Source organism: Simochromis diagramma, unplaced genomic scaffold, assembly GCF_900408965.1.
Source record: "Simochromis diagramma unplaced genomic scaffold, fSimDia1.1 OVJJ01000816.1, whole genome shotgun sequence".
NCBI classification, from domain to species: Eukaryota; Metazoa; Chordata; class Actinopteri; order Cichliformes; family Cichlidae; genus Simochromis; species Simochromis diagramma.
Genome location: NW_024386908.1, coordinates 10,848,742 through 10,863,942, shown reverse-complemented (window position 1 = coordinate 10,863,942; position 15,201 = coordinate 10,848,742). Strand labels below are relative to the sequence as shown.

Here is a 15,201-nt window from a genome sequence, read left to right as displayed (position 1 = left end):
TTAATGCCAATTTCTGGCAGCAGCTCGATGCATTTCAGTATGGTGAAGACTACCTGTTGAAGTTCAAATAGAGTATTAAAATATTTCACCAACTGCTGATCTGAATGTTTTTTCCACACAATCATCTCTCGGCTTTACAAAGAATGTTGAGGGAAAAAAGAAAGAAAGAAAATATCCATTGAAAGGCAGCTCTCTGGGCAAAAAATGCCTTGCTGAATCCAGAGAAGGGCCAGACTGCTCCCAACTGAAAGGAAGGCAACAAATAACCCAAATAACCACTACTAAGGTATACAGAAGAGAATCTCTGAATGTCAGACCTTGAAGGAGATTGGCTTCAGCAGCAGAAAACACACTGGGCACCACTCTTTTCAGCTAAGAACAGGAAGCTGAGGCTACAATTCATACAGGCTCGCCAAAATTGGGCAACGGGAGATTGGAAAAATATTGAATGGTCTGCTAAGTCTTTATTTCTGCTGCAACATTTGGATGGTAGGGTCGGAATTTGGCATTAACAACGTGAAAGCATGGATCCTTTCTGCCATATAGCAGAAGTTCAGGCTGATGGTGCAATGCGAACCACCTAGTTCAGCCAGTTTACCTAATGAAGTTGAGCATAAATAAACAGTGACTCTTCTCCAGAAATTCATTTTCTGTGTGGACGTTCCCAGAAGATGAACCCAATGCTGGTGGGTCTAGACTTTTCATCTAATTCCACCATGACTTTAAATGCAGTCAGAATCCAAAATTACAAAAATGTAATTATTTAATCAGAATGACACAGCTGTGTTTTCTCAAACTAACACACAACTGTCTCAATTGTAAAAAGGGTTCCATTATGCAAGAGTCACTTCTTCTATAGGCTCTCAAAATCAGAGAAAAGGCCATGCTTTTTTCCTTATATCGGTAATAAAGTGCCTGAATGAGCTGTTGTCTTGAAGGCATGGCCAGTCACCTCTCCTCAGGAAAGTCCAGCTCTGGAATGGCGGAGTGTAACGCAACAGACATTAAGAATATCAATTTTAGAGCATAACTTGAAAACAAACAAACAAACAACAACAACAAAACAGGTGTATACACACATGAAAGAATGAATCTACATGGTGTTATGAGCAGAAACCTGAGAGACACATTCCAGGGTCAGAAGGGTGCCCTTGGGACCTTTAATTGTAGGAGGGTGAGGGCGGATCGAAAGGGTTTTTTTTGGCATGAATGAGAACAAAGACGCTTGTTCTTGTAACAGAGATGTTTATTTAGACAACTGAATGCATGCCAAAAAGAACTGTGTTACAGCAGTGGTAACTTTCAGCTCTCTCACATTTCTAACTCTGAGGGAAAGACCCGGATTAGGGACACAACAAACTTTTGAGCGTTGGTAGGGAACACTATCTTGCCCTAATTTATTGCATTGACACATTACTCTCGTCATGAACTCAGAGGGCGCGGGGAGACAGGAGGTACCATTGTTGAATCAAAGATTAAGGAGCTTGGACCTTAAAACAGCTTTGGCTAGGATATCATGAGTTGTTAATATCACTGTTTGGCAAAATTAATTCACACATTGCGTTGAGGAATTTTTTTTTTTCCCTTTCTTTTTTTTTTTTTTTTAACCTCTCACACAAAACACGTAAAAAGACAATAAAAAAGATGCACTTACTGTAGGTAGCATTCACATGCAGTATAATGTGTCTTCTCCTCAGACTAGATTTAACATTTTTCTCCACTATTTCTTACAGAAATTCACAGCTAATGTTTTTCAGTTTGGGGAAATTATCTTACACATAATAGCTACTGGATGAAAAATGTTGATGGGATCGGGAGAAAATAAAAGAAGAGGAAAACAGTGAGATGATCTGGTATGAAAGGCAAAAAGAGACAAAATTGTGCTTATTGTTGGTGGGATCTCTGTCAGACGTTTTGTTTAATGAACACACAAACCCCTGCACTCATGCTTCTAATTCATGTTCAGCTCCCTCAAAAAGGGGGATTCCTTCTTGACACACAGACATCCGGCCACTTGGTCCATCAAAGATTGTTTTGTTTTTTTTTGCTGCTGTTGCCATTGTTTCTCCTAATATACCGATGAGCCAAAAATACCATAATATCAAAAATAAATGCAACCCTTTCACAAAACAATGAGCAAATAAATAATAATCAAGTGGTGTTCTTGTACTGTATATGTACTGTATATACACAGAGAGTTACGTTTGTCGTATATATGTACACAAACAACTGGCAGTCTTGTTTCAGACTGGGCTTTTAGCATAGCGGACAACTGGGATTTGTGCCCTATAAATCCCAGAAAAAGCAACAACAAAATAACTTATACACAGAATCCTTGGGAGCAGAAGGGGTTACGCACGCTGAAGACTACTATGTCGCCTGCAATTTTTGCCCCCCAAAAGTAGAAGCACTGGTTTCGAAAGGAAAGCAAATTTAAAAAAAAAGTAGTAACTTTTTGCTTTTTAGGAAGGGTGTAAAAAAAAGAGCCTCTTAAAATAATTAGCTTATTATTAAAACATAACAACAACATGCACGATGCTTTCCGAGCCTCAGTTGGAGAGGGTTATGATGAAGCACTTTTGCACAGTTGCATGACTTTGCAGTGTTTTTTTTTTTTTGTTGTTGTTTTTTTTTCATTTCTCCATCTAATAATGCTTCTGTCCTGCGAAAACCACCGGTGCCATCTGTGCACATGTCGAGGCGAACCGCAGCCCCTCTGTGCCCTCCTGTGAGCGTGCTGCTCGTCTTGAATTGAAAGACGACATGAGAGGTTCTATTCTCCTCTCAAGCAGTTCTTCAAAATAAGAGTTTTGAATCCTTTTCTTTTAGCAGTTCTATGCTCAGGTCAAACGGGCCAGCGGCTCGCACTGAATTCCCGCTTCTTTCAACGTCTCCACGGCTGTCCTCCCAGCATGCTATGTCCATTTGCTTACCAACAAACACCTCACTAAACATTTTTTTTGTCCCGGTCTTATTTTAGTAGCTTATGTACAGGAGGTTGAAGTGTCTGCCAGCCAGTATCCCAGGCAACCAGCATATCCTCACACATTTACAGTATGCATTCCAGTTTTTCAGTCCTCTTCTCATCTTTGTCCTTTTCACAGGTTGTGTGCTTTTGTGTCTGAATGAGAGCTTCACTGACGTTACATGTGTGGAGTTCATGTTTCTACCTAAAAAGTGTTTCAGATGTTTTGCTTTTTCTGCTGTTATGGAGAGGTCACTGAATCACACATTGCATCTATAGAACGTATTTGTGTGTTTTTGTGTGGATGCGTGGGTTTGTGCTTGCATGTGTGTCGGTCTGGTATAATGTGTCCTTTTTTTTTTCTTTTCTTTTTTTTCAAACGCTGCGTGGAGGTCTTTGAAGCTCATGGGTCCTCCTGTTGCGTCCCTTCTTATTTTCCTGCATCCGTCTCCACTTGGTTGCATGTTGGCTGCTCGCCCGAGATCCCCCTGCGAGCTGAGAACCAGCTAGCCTGGCCTGCCCCTTCTGGCCATTTTGGGTTTTCTGGTTGTTCTTAGGTGCCTCACTGCTCAATATACCCTTTTGGGTATTCTGACTGAGTGTTGGCTCTTCTACTGTTAGAGCTCCAGCCTGATGCCATGGCCGACTGAGAGGTGGACTGGCTTGCTGTTTCTGAGCAGTGGGAGCTAAAGCTCTAGGCTGTAATGCAGAGTTGGACCCGCCTGCGCTGTCAGGCTTGCCCTGACTGTTGCTGTTAGGTGTCTTCACCCTCTTCTGTTTGCGCTCTTTCTTCCACACTCTGTCACAAAACTCCTCCACGCTGTTTAGCTCTGGGTGGTCCAAGAGAGACAGGAAATCTCGGTACCACATCCTGTGCTTGGCCGAGTGACCTGCGCCACCTCCCGCGCCAGGAATTCCAGGCAGGATGTCACCCAATCTCTGGGTGGGGATGACCTGGAGGTTGAGGCGTAGAAGAGGCTGGATAAAGCCGTGTTCCACAGCCTGGCAATGGTAGACCCCGGTGTCAAACTGAGTGAGGCTGCGTATCAGCAGACCTTGGTCTGTACGCAGCACTCGGTCATCTAGCTTTATCTGAAATGAAACAAAGAGGAAGACAAAGAACACAATGGGTGAAAATACTGAAAAAAATAAAGATGGAACATGAGAATGAACCAGAGTTTTTAAACGTACATATTCGATAATCTATATCAGAGATGTCTGACTCAATTGATTCACACTTGTCTTGCACTGCTCAAAACTACCCAAAAATAACCCATTAGAAAAACTCTTTCCAGAAATCATGACCCAGTTACTCAGAAAAATCCATGAAGTTTGATGTGAGAAGTTTTGTGACAGAACTATACAATATTCCTTCTATTAAATTACACCCCCAAACCAATTTCTAATAATCAGATCAGGATTTCTGGAAGGAGATACTGCCATTTACCCCCCTTACATTCAGGGGAAGGGATATATCTCTACAGCTGGTATCACTTAACCGAGGAAAGTCACATCAGAAAAAGAAAACACGTTTTACATTATAATGTCAAATTTGGTCAGGAAAGAAGAACAATAATGAACAAGGGTTCAAAGGAAATGCCTTGTTTCAGGTCTCACTGAATACATGAGTATTGGTAAGAAAGATCGAAGCAAACTCCAAAGGTTCCTTTCAAGCTAACGCTGCTTCACACTGGAAAAACTGCAGCTACATCAATCACCTGGGCTGTCAGCACAGAGTGATGTTGTCCAGAAAAAGTAGAAGCTGGCTTAAACTTAGCAGCAAATCATGCAGCAAGTGTGGGTGGGCACAGCAAATTCTTATTAGGTTAATTTCTTAGCTGAACACTATTTTTTGCTGAAACAGTAATATCCTTCCATATAAAATTATTAACGGCTGTGTTTCACATTTAATACACCCTCTGACTTGTGGATCTATTACACAGCTGGACTTTTTTGTATCGTATTTCTCTTTGCTTATTGGTACCTAAAATACCACGCCTAGAAAGGCCAGCTATAAAAATACAGCCGCAGTACAAAAGTTCATCTAAACACCCACACCCGGTGGTTTTCACCCTTTTGGGTCTCTGAGGTTAAAGATTAGAAGTGTCATAAGTCACTAGATGATGGAGCAGGAAAGGTGGAGCCCTGGATGGAGATATTTTGTCTGAAGAAATCTAACTATGTGTAATATATTTTATAATCATCTAGCAGTATATTAGCAAGTCACCTTAGGCATACACACCTCGAGCTTGCGCTCGTCGTTGGGCTTCTGCAGTTGCCAGTAGATGAGCGCTCTTTGAGACTTGGGGCTGCACTCTAGAAACATACTGCTGTTCTCCACACCAAACACACTCCTGTCCTCCACGCTGTCCCCTAAGCCATCCATGTCATCTGCTCAATGCAAAGCACATGCAGACAGACTAATGAGACGCAAATGGCATGAGGAGGAGACAGTGTGTATGTGCTTGTATGAAATTATTAAGGTACCGTGATGCTGAAGGTCTGAACACTGGGAAAGAGGATCTCCATTTCTGATGTCTTGCCGTCTGGTTCGCCTGTGAAAAAACGACAGTGAAACTGAATGGAAGTGGTGGAAACAGACAGCTATGAGGACCTGTGGAAAACTAAGTAAACTGCATGATTCAGTAGCTTGCAGCACTACCTTTAGCAGCAATAACTAGTTTTCTGTATGACTTCATCAGTCTGTCACATCATTGTGGAGGAATTTTGGCCCACTCTTCTTTACAGCACTGTTGCAGTTCATTCAGATTTGTTAGCATTCATTTAGGTCCAGCTCTCTTGAGATCAATTTCAATCAGGTTGAGGGCTGGACTTAGACTGAATCACTGCAACACTTTTCTCTTTTCTTTTTCACCCATTCTGTTACAGATTTGTTGCTATGCTTGGAGTCATTGACCTGTTGGGTGATCTTGTCTCGGCCAAGCTTCAGCTGTCGGACAGATGACCGCACGTTAGAATACCTTAGTACACAGAGGAGTTCATGGGGGACTCAGTGACTGCAAGCTGCTTAAGTCCTGGGGCTGTATAGCAAACCCAAATTAATACCCCACCACCGTGCTGGCTGTTGGTTTATGGTGTTTGCACTGATATGCTGTGTTTGGTTTTCTCCAAACATGGTACTGTGCATTATGGCCAATTCCAGAAGTCTAGTGGTTTGTTCACATGCAATTTTGCAAACCTAAGCTACGCTGTCATGTTCTTTTTAGAGTGAAGAAACTTTCTCCAGGTGATCACACCACACAAGGCATACATATTTGAGTCCTTTTTCAATTGTACTGTTATCATCTTTACTCTCAGTTGGCATGCTAAATGTTAGGGTTGGAGATGTTGCCCTTAAAGTTTTTACAGTTTATCTGAGCCTTGCGAGGTCTGACCTTGGGGTGAATTTGCTGGAAGATTGTGGAATTATGTGGAACCCAACTCTTTTTTTGTACATAAATGAGTTTAACTGTACTAATTAAAGTGGATCTGGACAATCCTAAAATGTTTCAATTACTGTCAGTTAACTCTTTTAACCACATGTAACTATTAGCTTCCAATTCCATTGCTGTAAGCTAATACTTGATTTCATAGCTATATAATTACACAAACAGTGAACAGATTTGACCTGCTTCGCAATAACGTTTAGCTAAGAGTTAGCCGACACTGTTAGCTAACAAATTCAACAAATCACTTTTTATCCAAATGCTATTTAGCCTTTAACATACAACATTAGCTAATAGTTAGTTGTACATTTAGCAAAAAACCCCCAACAAAAACATCTTTTTAGTTACTGAATGTGTTGCAACTGTTTCATTTGTTGACCCATGTCATTAGATTTCTGTTTAATTTCTCAGTTTTCTTTATTGCAGGGTTATTACCTTACAATATAAAACACATTGAGGCCACTGTTGTTGTTATTTGGGGCTATATAAATAAAATTTTATTGAAAATCATTACCCATGCTATCAGGTAAAAACTGTTCAACTGTTTTACAGTAAGTGAGAGATCTTAACCGTTTATTCACTTTGTTTCCATTGCTTTTTTATTTATATCTTCTATGAATTTCTTTTGGCTGCTACTACTTAGTAAATTGTACTTTTACTTAACTTATCTAAGATTAGCTTTGCAAGTATCCAGTGGTATATTTGTAACCTGGTTGGGAATCATTGCTGTACATGACAAGTTATTTCTTATGTACTTTTTTATTCTAACCACTTGGGGGCAATGTTTACCCAATTCCCAAGAAAACAGGCACTAACTCAACCTTTAACTCCACTGTTAAATCACATGGATGAAAAAAAAACCCAGCAGAATGTAAGAAACATAAACCTGCTGAGCAGTGAAACAGTGCGCTTCATTGCCTTCCGATGAGCCGTTATTATGAAACACATACAGCATTGTTTTGCCCTTGAAACGCCTTGTAAAAGCAGGCCCAGTCTTTGTCCTCTCCATATGAAAAAGTCTACTGTGTGATTTGGCTTTTTAATGTGATGGCAAGGCGTTTTCAAAGTCTGGCTTTACTGACTAGCTGTGAATGGCTCCCTAGTTCCTAGTTGTCATGGTTCAAAAAACGCTGATGGCCGCTGCAAAATTCAAATTGGGTGCGAGCCAAACATGAGGCAAGGGCTGGAAAGAAGAGAAAGAACCAAGGTAGGGATAAAAAGTAGAACCACTGAAGGTTTAAAAAAAAGACTAAACAAACAAACAAACAAACAAACAAAACAAAACAAAAAAAACAAGATAAAAAATGCTCAGCATGTTTGTGTGAATTCTCCACACAAAATTATGACCACTTACATCCCACGTGTCCCTCGTCTGTACATTTCCTGGGCTAACATTCCTGTCTTTTTTGGCCATCTGAGCACGTGCAAGGTTGGGTGTCTGGTTCTCATTCTGGTAGCGAAAATATTTGCAGTGCAGTGGAGAGCTGAGAGAAGCCTGTCCCCACTTTAAACATGGGGTGTGCCACCTCGTCTGTAATCTTGCCAAGCTGGAGTATACCCACTGGCCTACTTCTGTTGGTGTGAGAAGTTCTAGATGAATGAGACGACGTGGGGGTGTCGCGCCATGTGTGTGTATGGGAGGGTAGTAGTGGTGTAGTGGTCAGCTTAATCCTGCTGGGTACAACAGAGGGTAATTTGAGGGAGTGTATGTTCCTCCTGGCTGAAGGGTGAAGTGGTCAGGCAGCTCCTGGTGGCTATAATTTATTGTGTGTTTGCTTGTCTTTGGATATTTGTGCATATTTCTTAATGCGTCTTGGTTGGTAGGATGATTGAAGCACAACTCAGAACAACTGTTACTGGCTAAGTTGCTGGATTGTACTTTCTTGGAACGCATAATTAGTGCGTATGTGTGTTTAATGACCCAATTTCGTGCTGGTGTAATATTCAGATTACTTCCATGTTTAGAAGTTTTGGCATACAATGGCTATCTGTGTCTGTTTTTTGGGAGTCGCCACACTTACTAATAAGCCAGTGGAGGTCTGACGCTAGAGAAATGAGGCTGCACATCAGGATGCCCTTGAGCATAACATTTAAAACCAATTGTTTTAAAGCCAACCAAAACAGCAGAATGCAGGTGTACTGATAAGTCCCAGGTGTGACTGCATGTGACGACATTAATACAGGATGTTGTTGAAAAGCAGCGTGCATGCTCAGCAAACCCTCCGAGGATACATAAAGGTTAAAGAAGGGTGTTTAGCGATTGCCGGCTCCTACCTCTTGGCAGTAGGAAAGTATCTCGAACACTCAGCACCATCCCAGGCGCAGTAAGGGTCTCTGGCCAGGCAGCACTCAGCGCAAGCTTTCCCATACACTTCGCAACGGTGTAAAGACATCTGCGATACACCCAGGGCTGAGCCAAGGTACAGCTGTTGCTGTGGGAGTCAGAGAGAGAGCAAGGATGTAAAAATTAAATGTTCCTGTGCGCCTCAGTTGGAAGGGTTCTTGCAAAAAAGAAGGTGCTTGTGGGTTTAGTTCTCAGTGGGCACATTCTTTGCTTATGGGTAACAGTGTATGTTTAAAGACCGAGAATTTCTCGCTTTTTTGTTTCACGTGGACCTTTACCCTTGTCAACAGCTTTTGGATTAATTACAAAGTGAGAAAGCAAGTTTTTACCTGCTTGGTGGACAGCTCCATAGCAGTGATGGGAGTAGGCTCCTGTACAAAGCAAATAAACCCCATTTAACACCACTTCTACGGACAATATGTGTTTTTATAGGAAGGCTATTAGCACGCAATTACAAAACGTCATACCCTAAAGACAGTCATCTCTTCCAATACAACTTCCTCGAGGTCATGCCAGCTTTCTCTGGGGATCGTAACCACCTTCAGCACTGTTCCTTTATCTGAAATGCAAAAGACAGCATACAGTTAGTGTACATGCAGGCCTGTGCTGGTCATAGATTAACATCCGTGGTGCATGTATGTACGCTTTAAGTAATAGATTAGAAATACGTGTGTGTGCCTTCTTCAAAATACATGTTAAGTGCAAGAAGAAACATGGAAATAGATCAAAAAATTAAAAACGATTAAAATAGATTCTCTGGAATCTTCGACATGCCTGACAAGTGCATTAAGCTCTCCAGCATATTTTCTTTCTGTTTGGTTTTTTTCCCAGTCTTTCTCTGTTCAACGTCCGTGTTCTTTTACTCATCCTAATCTTTCTATTTTATTGCCCAGTCTAAAACACAGCTTGTTCTTTATAACTCTGCAGAGAAAAGCCAGCATCCAGGACTCTCTTCATTGTTGACACTGAGACTGGTGTTTTTCAGTTGCCATTTAATGAAGCTGCCAGGTAAAGGCACTGCGAGGCATCTGTTTGTCAAACTATAGATTCTGATGTGCTCTTTCTCAGATGTGCACACAGAGGCCTCCCACTTCTCTCTCTATTCTTATTTCCTGGAACAATGATACTCTGTGAGTTTCAAAGAAATGTCTTTTCTTTGTCCATTACAATAATCCAGATGCTCAACTATCCAAACATTTTGCTCCTTTAATCAGTACAACAGTTTTCAGCTGTGCTAACATCACTGGGAAAGGGGTTTCCCACCGATCAGTCAGCTTTATAAAGTTGATAAACTGGAATTAAGTACCACAAAGAACCACTGGAACACAGGAGGGGTCTTTGTGTGCCTAGACAGATATTCCATTAAAAATCACTAATAATTTATGACTAACGGTCCTGTTAGTCGTTAGTTGTCTTTCCCCAAATTTCTGATTATTTTAATCCCATTTTAATTAAAAACAAATTGAGCTCAGTGGTTCAGGCCAAGAAGTTAATTGGAATCAACTGGTACATCAACTGATCCCAATGCCATGTGATGGCTCATGATGATATCCTTTTACACACTCGGGTTGCAATCTCAAAAAGTGAAATTTGGATTCTGCAAGCTGCTTTGAAACCCATCTTCACCCAAGCTCCCCCTATTTCAACATAGACATTTGTTAGTGAGATCAAGCTTTTTAAGTGTATTAGATACTGATGCCAGTACACTGTAAATAAAAAAAAATTGAAAAATTAATTAAAAGTCGGTTAAAAAAAAAAAGAAAAATATTATTGTAATTTTCAGTGTCTGTTTTTGAGTGGAAATATCTGTAAAAATCTATCTGTGGTTAAAAATGTCTTTAATTTTAAAACAATACACTGGACTTTATTTGAACAGATTTTGTTTGCAGTGTACGCCAAAAGTACTTATGGCGGACCACCCTGAAATAAACATATAGAAGCAGTATATTTATTGCAGTGTCATCTGTTGCATACCTGTGCCAATGAACATGACATCATATTGCCCATCCTCTGCCTCCACTTTGTCCACCACCAGCTGGGTAAACTGGTAGTCCACGTCTGTGCGTACCATTATGGGTCGTCCCCCTATTGGGTGCACCGGGTTGTACATGGCAGGGTGACCCCTGGCGAAGGTGATGACATCATCCGGAAGGTCCTTCGTAGAATCGAAACCTCCAAATGTCTTGCTGGGGCACTGAGATCAAGACGTGATATGTTTGTTTCTTCTAATATCGTCTTATAATGTCTCATTATTACTTATAAATTTACAACATTTTTGCTAAATTGCCTTACAGTTCCAGGGCGAGGGTAGGGCACCCTCCCTTGGAAGGGCACCCACTGGTAGTTGGGTCCATCTCTGTGGGCATAGGGACCCAGGAAAACCCTCCTGATGTCTGCCATGTTGTACATGCACACCGCTGAGCCTTTAAATATGTTACTGTGGAAGGAGAGAAAAAGAAATAAATCCAGAAGGGGTGAGTTTAAGGATCAAGAGGGGGAGGAAGCAAGAGGGTGGTGAAATAAAAGAGATGACAGAGACAAACAAAGGGGATTCGTAAATGATCGGTCACAAGACAGGGATTAGGAGCTTGTTAAAAACTGAAGAAAGACAACAAAATGACCCATCATCGCACAAAGACAGAGCGGAGCAAAGTTGTCATTACTTGAGTACAGCAATGACAGATTGGAACTTCTCTCTGATTGCTTCCAGCCTCTTGAGAACAGACAGGAATTTGGGCACACCACCAACAAACCAGGAGACCTGGTTCAGAGCATATTTGAAATCCCCTCCAATATTTTGTGAGCATTTGCTTGAGCCAGATGGGTGGATTTTGCTTTCACAAGGAAAGCAGGCAAGGTCGATCAATCATGCTAAAAAAAAAAGGGAAGTGATGTGGATTTTATTTTTTCAACTTAAGCTCTTTCGCGGGTCATCCAGAAGACAGCAATTTGAGTCGTGAGTCATTAAATGGGAGAATCGGGGAGTTTCACATGAATATTCCAACATGCATACTCCACAAGAGTTATTAAATATTCTTGTGGAGATTATGACAGAATAAGCACGATGCTTGCAGTCTATGGAGAGCGTGAAGTCTATAAACCTTCCGTCATATCTATTCATCTATTTCACAGTTTTATAGATTTAGAATTATTTACTTTATGAGGATAAATGCCCCCCAAATAATCATTCATTTACTTTCCAGGTGTCACATTTTACAATTACAGATTTTCTTTTGGACAGCAAATCTCCTTCACTTGCAGGAACCGAATGCTTCAAAATGATTCGAGATGTCCTTTGTCTTGCTGACTGCAATGGGAAGTTGTATCAGCCTAATTAGGGATGTGGCTGGCAAACACACAGCCGACAGTACTCCACAAAGCATGGAAGATGAATGGATTAGCATTTGAAAATGTTAATTACAGAGAAATTCAATTAACTCCAGGGGCAAAAAAAAAGACGCTCCAATATCTGTGCTTATGAAGAAGGGTGAAAATGTGTTTGTGCAGATACACACAGACACACAGAAAGAGGCATGCAAATTCACCCCTAGAATGCACACACACATACACACACAAACAGACACACACACACAGAGGTACACAATCAGACACTGATCTGTCAGTGGCAGCTTCTTTGTGCCTCATTAAGCAGTGATATTAAAAGCCGGTCCCTCTGAATCTCTGCTCTATTCATCTCTGAAAACCGGCCACTTAGAAAACCAATTAAACCACTCTAATTCCTCAATGCCCCATAATTGAATTTTAAAGTGTACGCGTGTGTGTGCGTGCGTGTGTCGGCAGACGTGGATACGTGGGTGTACGCCCACCAGCGCCCACCAACCTCTGGGTTTTAATACATCCCTGAAAGCAGTGAAAAGCCAAACAGGTCTGGTAAAGCAAGGCGCCTGTCACCATGCGTTAGCCTGCACCGCTCCTCTATTCAGCTCGTCTTATCATTAGCAGTGATTGATGAAGCGGTGCAGAAACAGTACCGGACACACACACACACACACACACACACGCACACACACACACACACGCACAGCACACACGCACGCACACACACACACACACACACAAAAAGCCCTCCTCCTTCCTGAATGCAAATTCATCATCTTCATCATCACGATAAGTGCCACCATCTGTGCCATTTCAACTCACTTATCTGCCCTGCCCCATGCCTTCACCTCTCCACATGCTTCAGTAGAGACACACCCGGCTTCTGAAAACCCCATTCGAAGCTGGGGCGGTGGCCGAGGGGGGTGGGAGGAAAAAAAACAACAACAACAAAAAACCCCCGTGGATTTCTGTTAAGTGAATATCATGTTTCTCTCGCTCCCTCCTGCTCCATAATCTGATTTTCCTACAAGCCTGCCAAGGTTTCAGTGAAAAACAGGACAGGTAGTGAGGAATTGGGGAATCGGATAAAAGCAATCTCCAAATCTGAGACGAGGGGAGGGCTACCCTCGGAGAGAAAAGCATCCGTGAGACACCTGTAAGTGGATTACGAGAGCGCCGTCTGGGAATTTGACAGAGGCGCACTTGGTCGCTTGCATCGTGCCGTGCCATTTAAAATGGTTAGGAAATTACAGATAAAGGGGCAGGATAAAGGAGGAGAAAAGAAAGGCTTCTTGAAAAGAAATACGAGGCGCGTGTTTTTCAAATGCAGAGGATGAAACCTATACAGGAAAGCTGACCGTTGAAATAATCGAGTCTTTCTGATCTCTTAGCAACACATCAACAAAACAATTCTGATACTACCAGCATCTGTCACGCAGTTTGAACATTTGAAACCCTTGCATGCTCACTTTGGAGGTCAAGGGCAAAAGACTGTACCTGGATGTGGTGAATACGGCGTAGATAACTGGATTCTTTGGGTCCTTGGAGCTCATGAGAAACACGTCCTCTAAACAGCGAGAAGAATAATGTGTGAAGGTGAAGGTCTGAGGTGAGGTTGGAATTTTTCCACATCGAACAAAGACACAAATAAATAAAATAAAAACGCACTTACGCAGTTCGTCGAAATGTGTGTCAATGCCATTGATGCCAGGAACCGCGCATATTAGCCGCGCTTTGAGAAAAGTGGTCCATTTGTTGACCAGGCTCCTGTGACCTCCCATGTCATTCTGCAACAACATTTGAAGTGCTGTCAGCTCAAACCTCCGTATGCACTTTTGTTAGTAAGGTCCTTGCAAATATCACATTTATTAAAAATGTTACAGAAGTATTACGTTTCTGTTTATAAAACATATTGCAGTAATAAAAATAGGACTGCAGTCTCCTTCTATATTGTATCATGTGTGAAGTTTTGTGATAATATCGTATTGTGGGGCGTTGTGTCTGAAGATTCCCACCTCTAACTTATACTATATAAGGCATTTATAAGGAAGGTAAAGGTTAACTATGGGCATATGATCGTTATTTTTATAAGAAGTATGCTACTTTTTTTGTGTAACAGAATCGTATTGACACCACATCACACTGTTATAACAGTTTTGTGGGGTTGTGTGTGATGTTACCTTACACAGTTGTCCTATTCTGGCAATAGTAGCTTTCCCAGTGTGCTCCCCGTCCATGGCGTTCTCTTTGAAAAACAGGAAGATCTTGTCATCTTCGGGGTTGTCACTCTCAGGGATCAGGTGTATGCCTACGAATCTGGGATCTACAAGAAAGAAAATAGAGGAAAAATAAACAAATAAAGCACATAAACTTTGTTCACACTCATAAACTCACCCCAGCAGACACAAATACAATTTTACAATCCAACCTCTGCCCTGGTGACAATCATTTCACCCCTATTTTACACCTCTGTAACCAATCCCCCCCCCACACGATATTCTCCAGTCACGGCTCGGTAATAGCAGCCCTTCACTTTACACCATGGTGTTATAGTATGTGACTTTACCTCAAGTGAGCGCTCCAAATCCAAATCCCACATAAACCCTGTCTCTAGACCACATCCTCGCAAACACACATGGCTCTGATTGTCCCGGGTAACACTTGAATAAATTTATCCTGACTTTAAGCGCAAGAGGAAATCAAAGCTAAACGTAGGAGCCAAGGCCTTAGGGCTGGGATCTTTTGGCATAAAGGGGGCGTAGGAATCGAGGAAAAGTCGCCACAGTGAGCCTACGTCCAAAAGCTCGGGGGTTTAAGCGGAGAGAAACAAGCAGTGCCATGTTACACCTCCATGGGCGTTTAAGATATAGAGTAGCTGTGAAAAAGGAGCATGCGGCCAAAGTGGGAGGCAGATTTATAAGGGTTGCGCAGGTGCGAGACCTCTGCTGTGAATTGTGTGTACCCCACACACACTTCATACTTCCATCATGAATGTTTGCCCTTATATGCAGACCACCATAAATTTGTGTGCGCACACCACAGATAAAACAAAACCAAGCTGCTGACCACTGAAGTCATACCACTGATTACCTATAATCCAAACAAAA

General features: G+C 41.8%; 1 protein-coding gene across 1 annotated transcript in view; it reads right to left on the bottom strand.

Annotated features, from left to right (window-relative positions):
* Positions 1-1,228: 1,228 nt before the first annotated feature.
* The window catches only part of sema3aa (sema domain, immunoglobulin domain (Ig), short basic domain, secreted, (semaphorin) 3Aa), a 35,897-nt gene continuing 21,924 nt past the window's right edge, over positions 1,229-15,201 (bottom strand). Inside the window, exons 7-17 of the mRNA XM_040035402.1 lie at positions 14,275-14,417; positions 13,767-13,881; positions 13,592-13,661; positions 11,048-11,192; positions 10,730-10,949; positions 9,223-9,314; positions 9,085-9,126; positions 8,686-8,843; positions 5,453-5,520; positions 5,208-5,356; positions 1,229-4,057 (exon numbers count right to left, since the gene is read on the bottom strand). Of these exons, the coding sequence (XP_039891336.1) occupies positions 3,341-4,057; positions 5,208-5,356; positions 5,453-5,520; positions 8,686-8,843; positions 9,085-9,126; positions 9,223-9,314; positions 10,730-10,949; positions 11,048-11,192; positions 13,592-13,661; positions 13,767-13,881; positions 14,275-14,417 (1,919 nt within the window). The 3' untranslated portion in view covers positions 1,229-3,340. The remainder of the gene's footprint in view (positions 4,058-5,207; positions 5,357-5,452; positions 5,521-8,685; positions 8,844-9,084; positions 9,127-9,222; positions 9,315-10,729; positions 10,950-11,047; positions 11,193-13,591; positions 13,662-13,766; positions 13,882-14,274; positions 14,418-15,201) is intronic.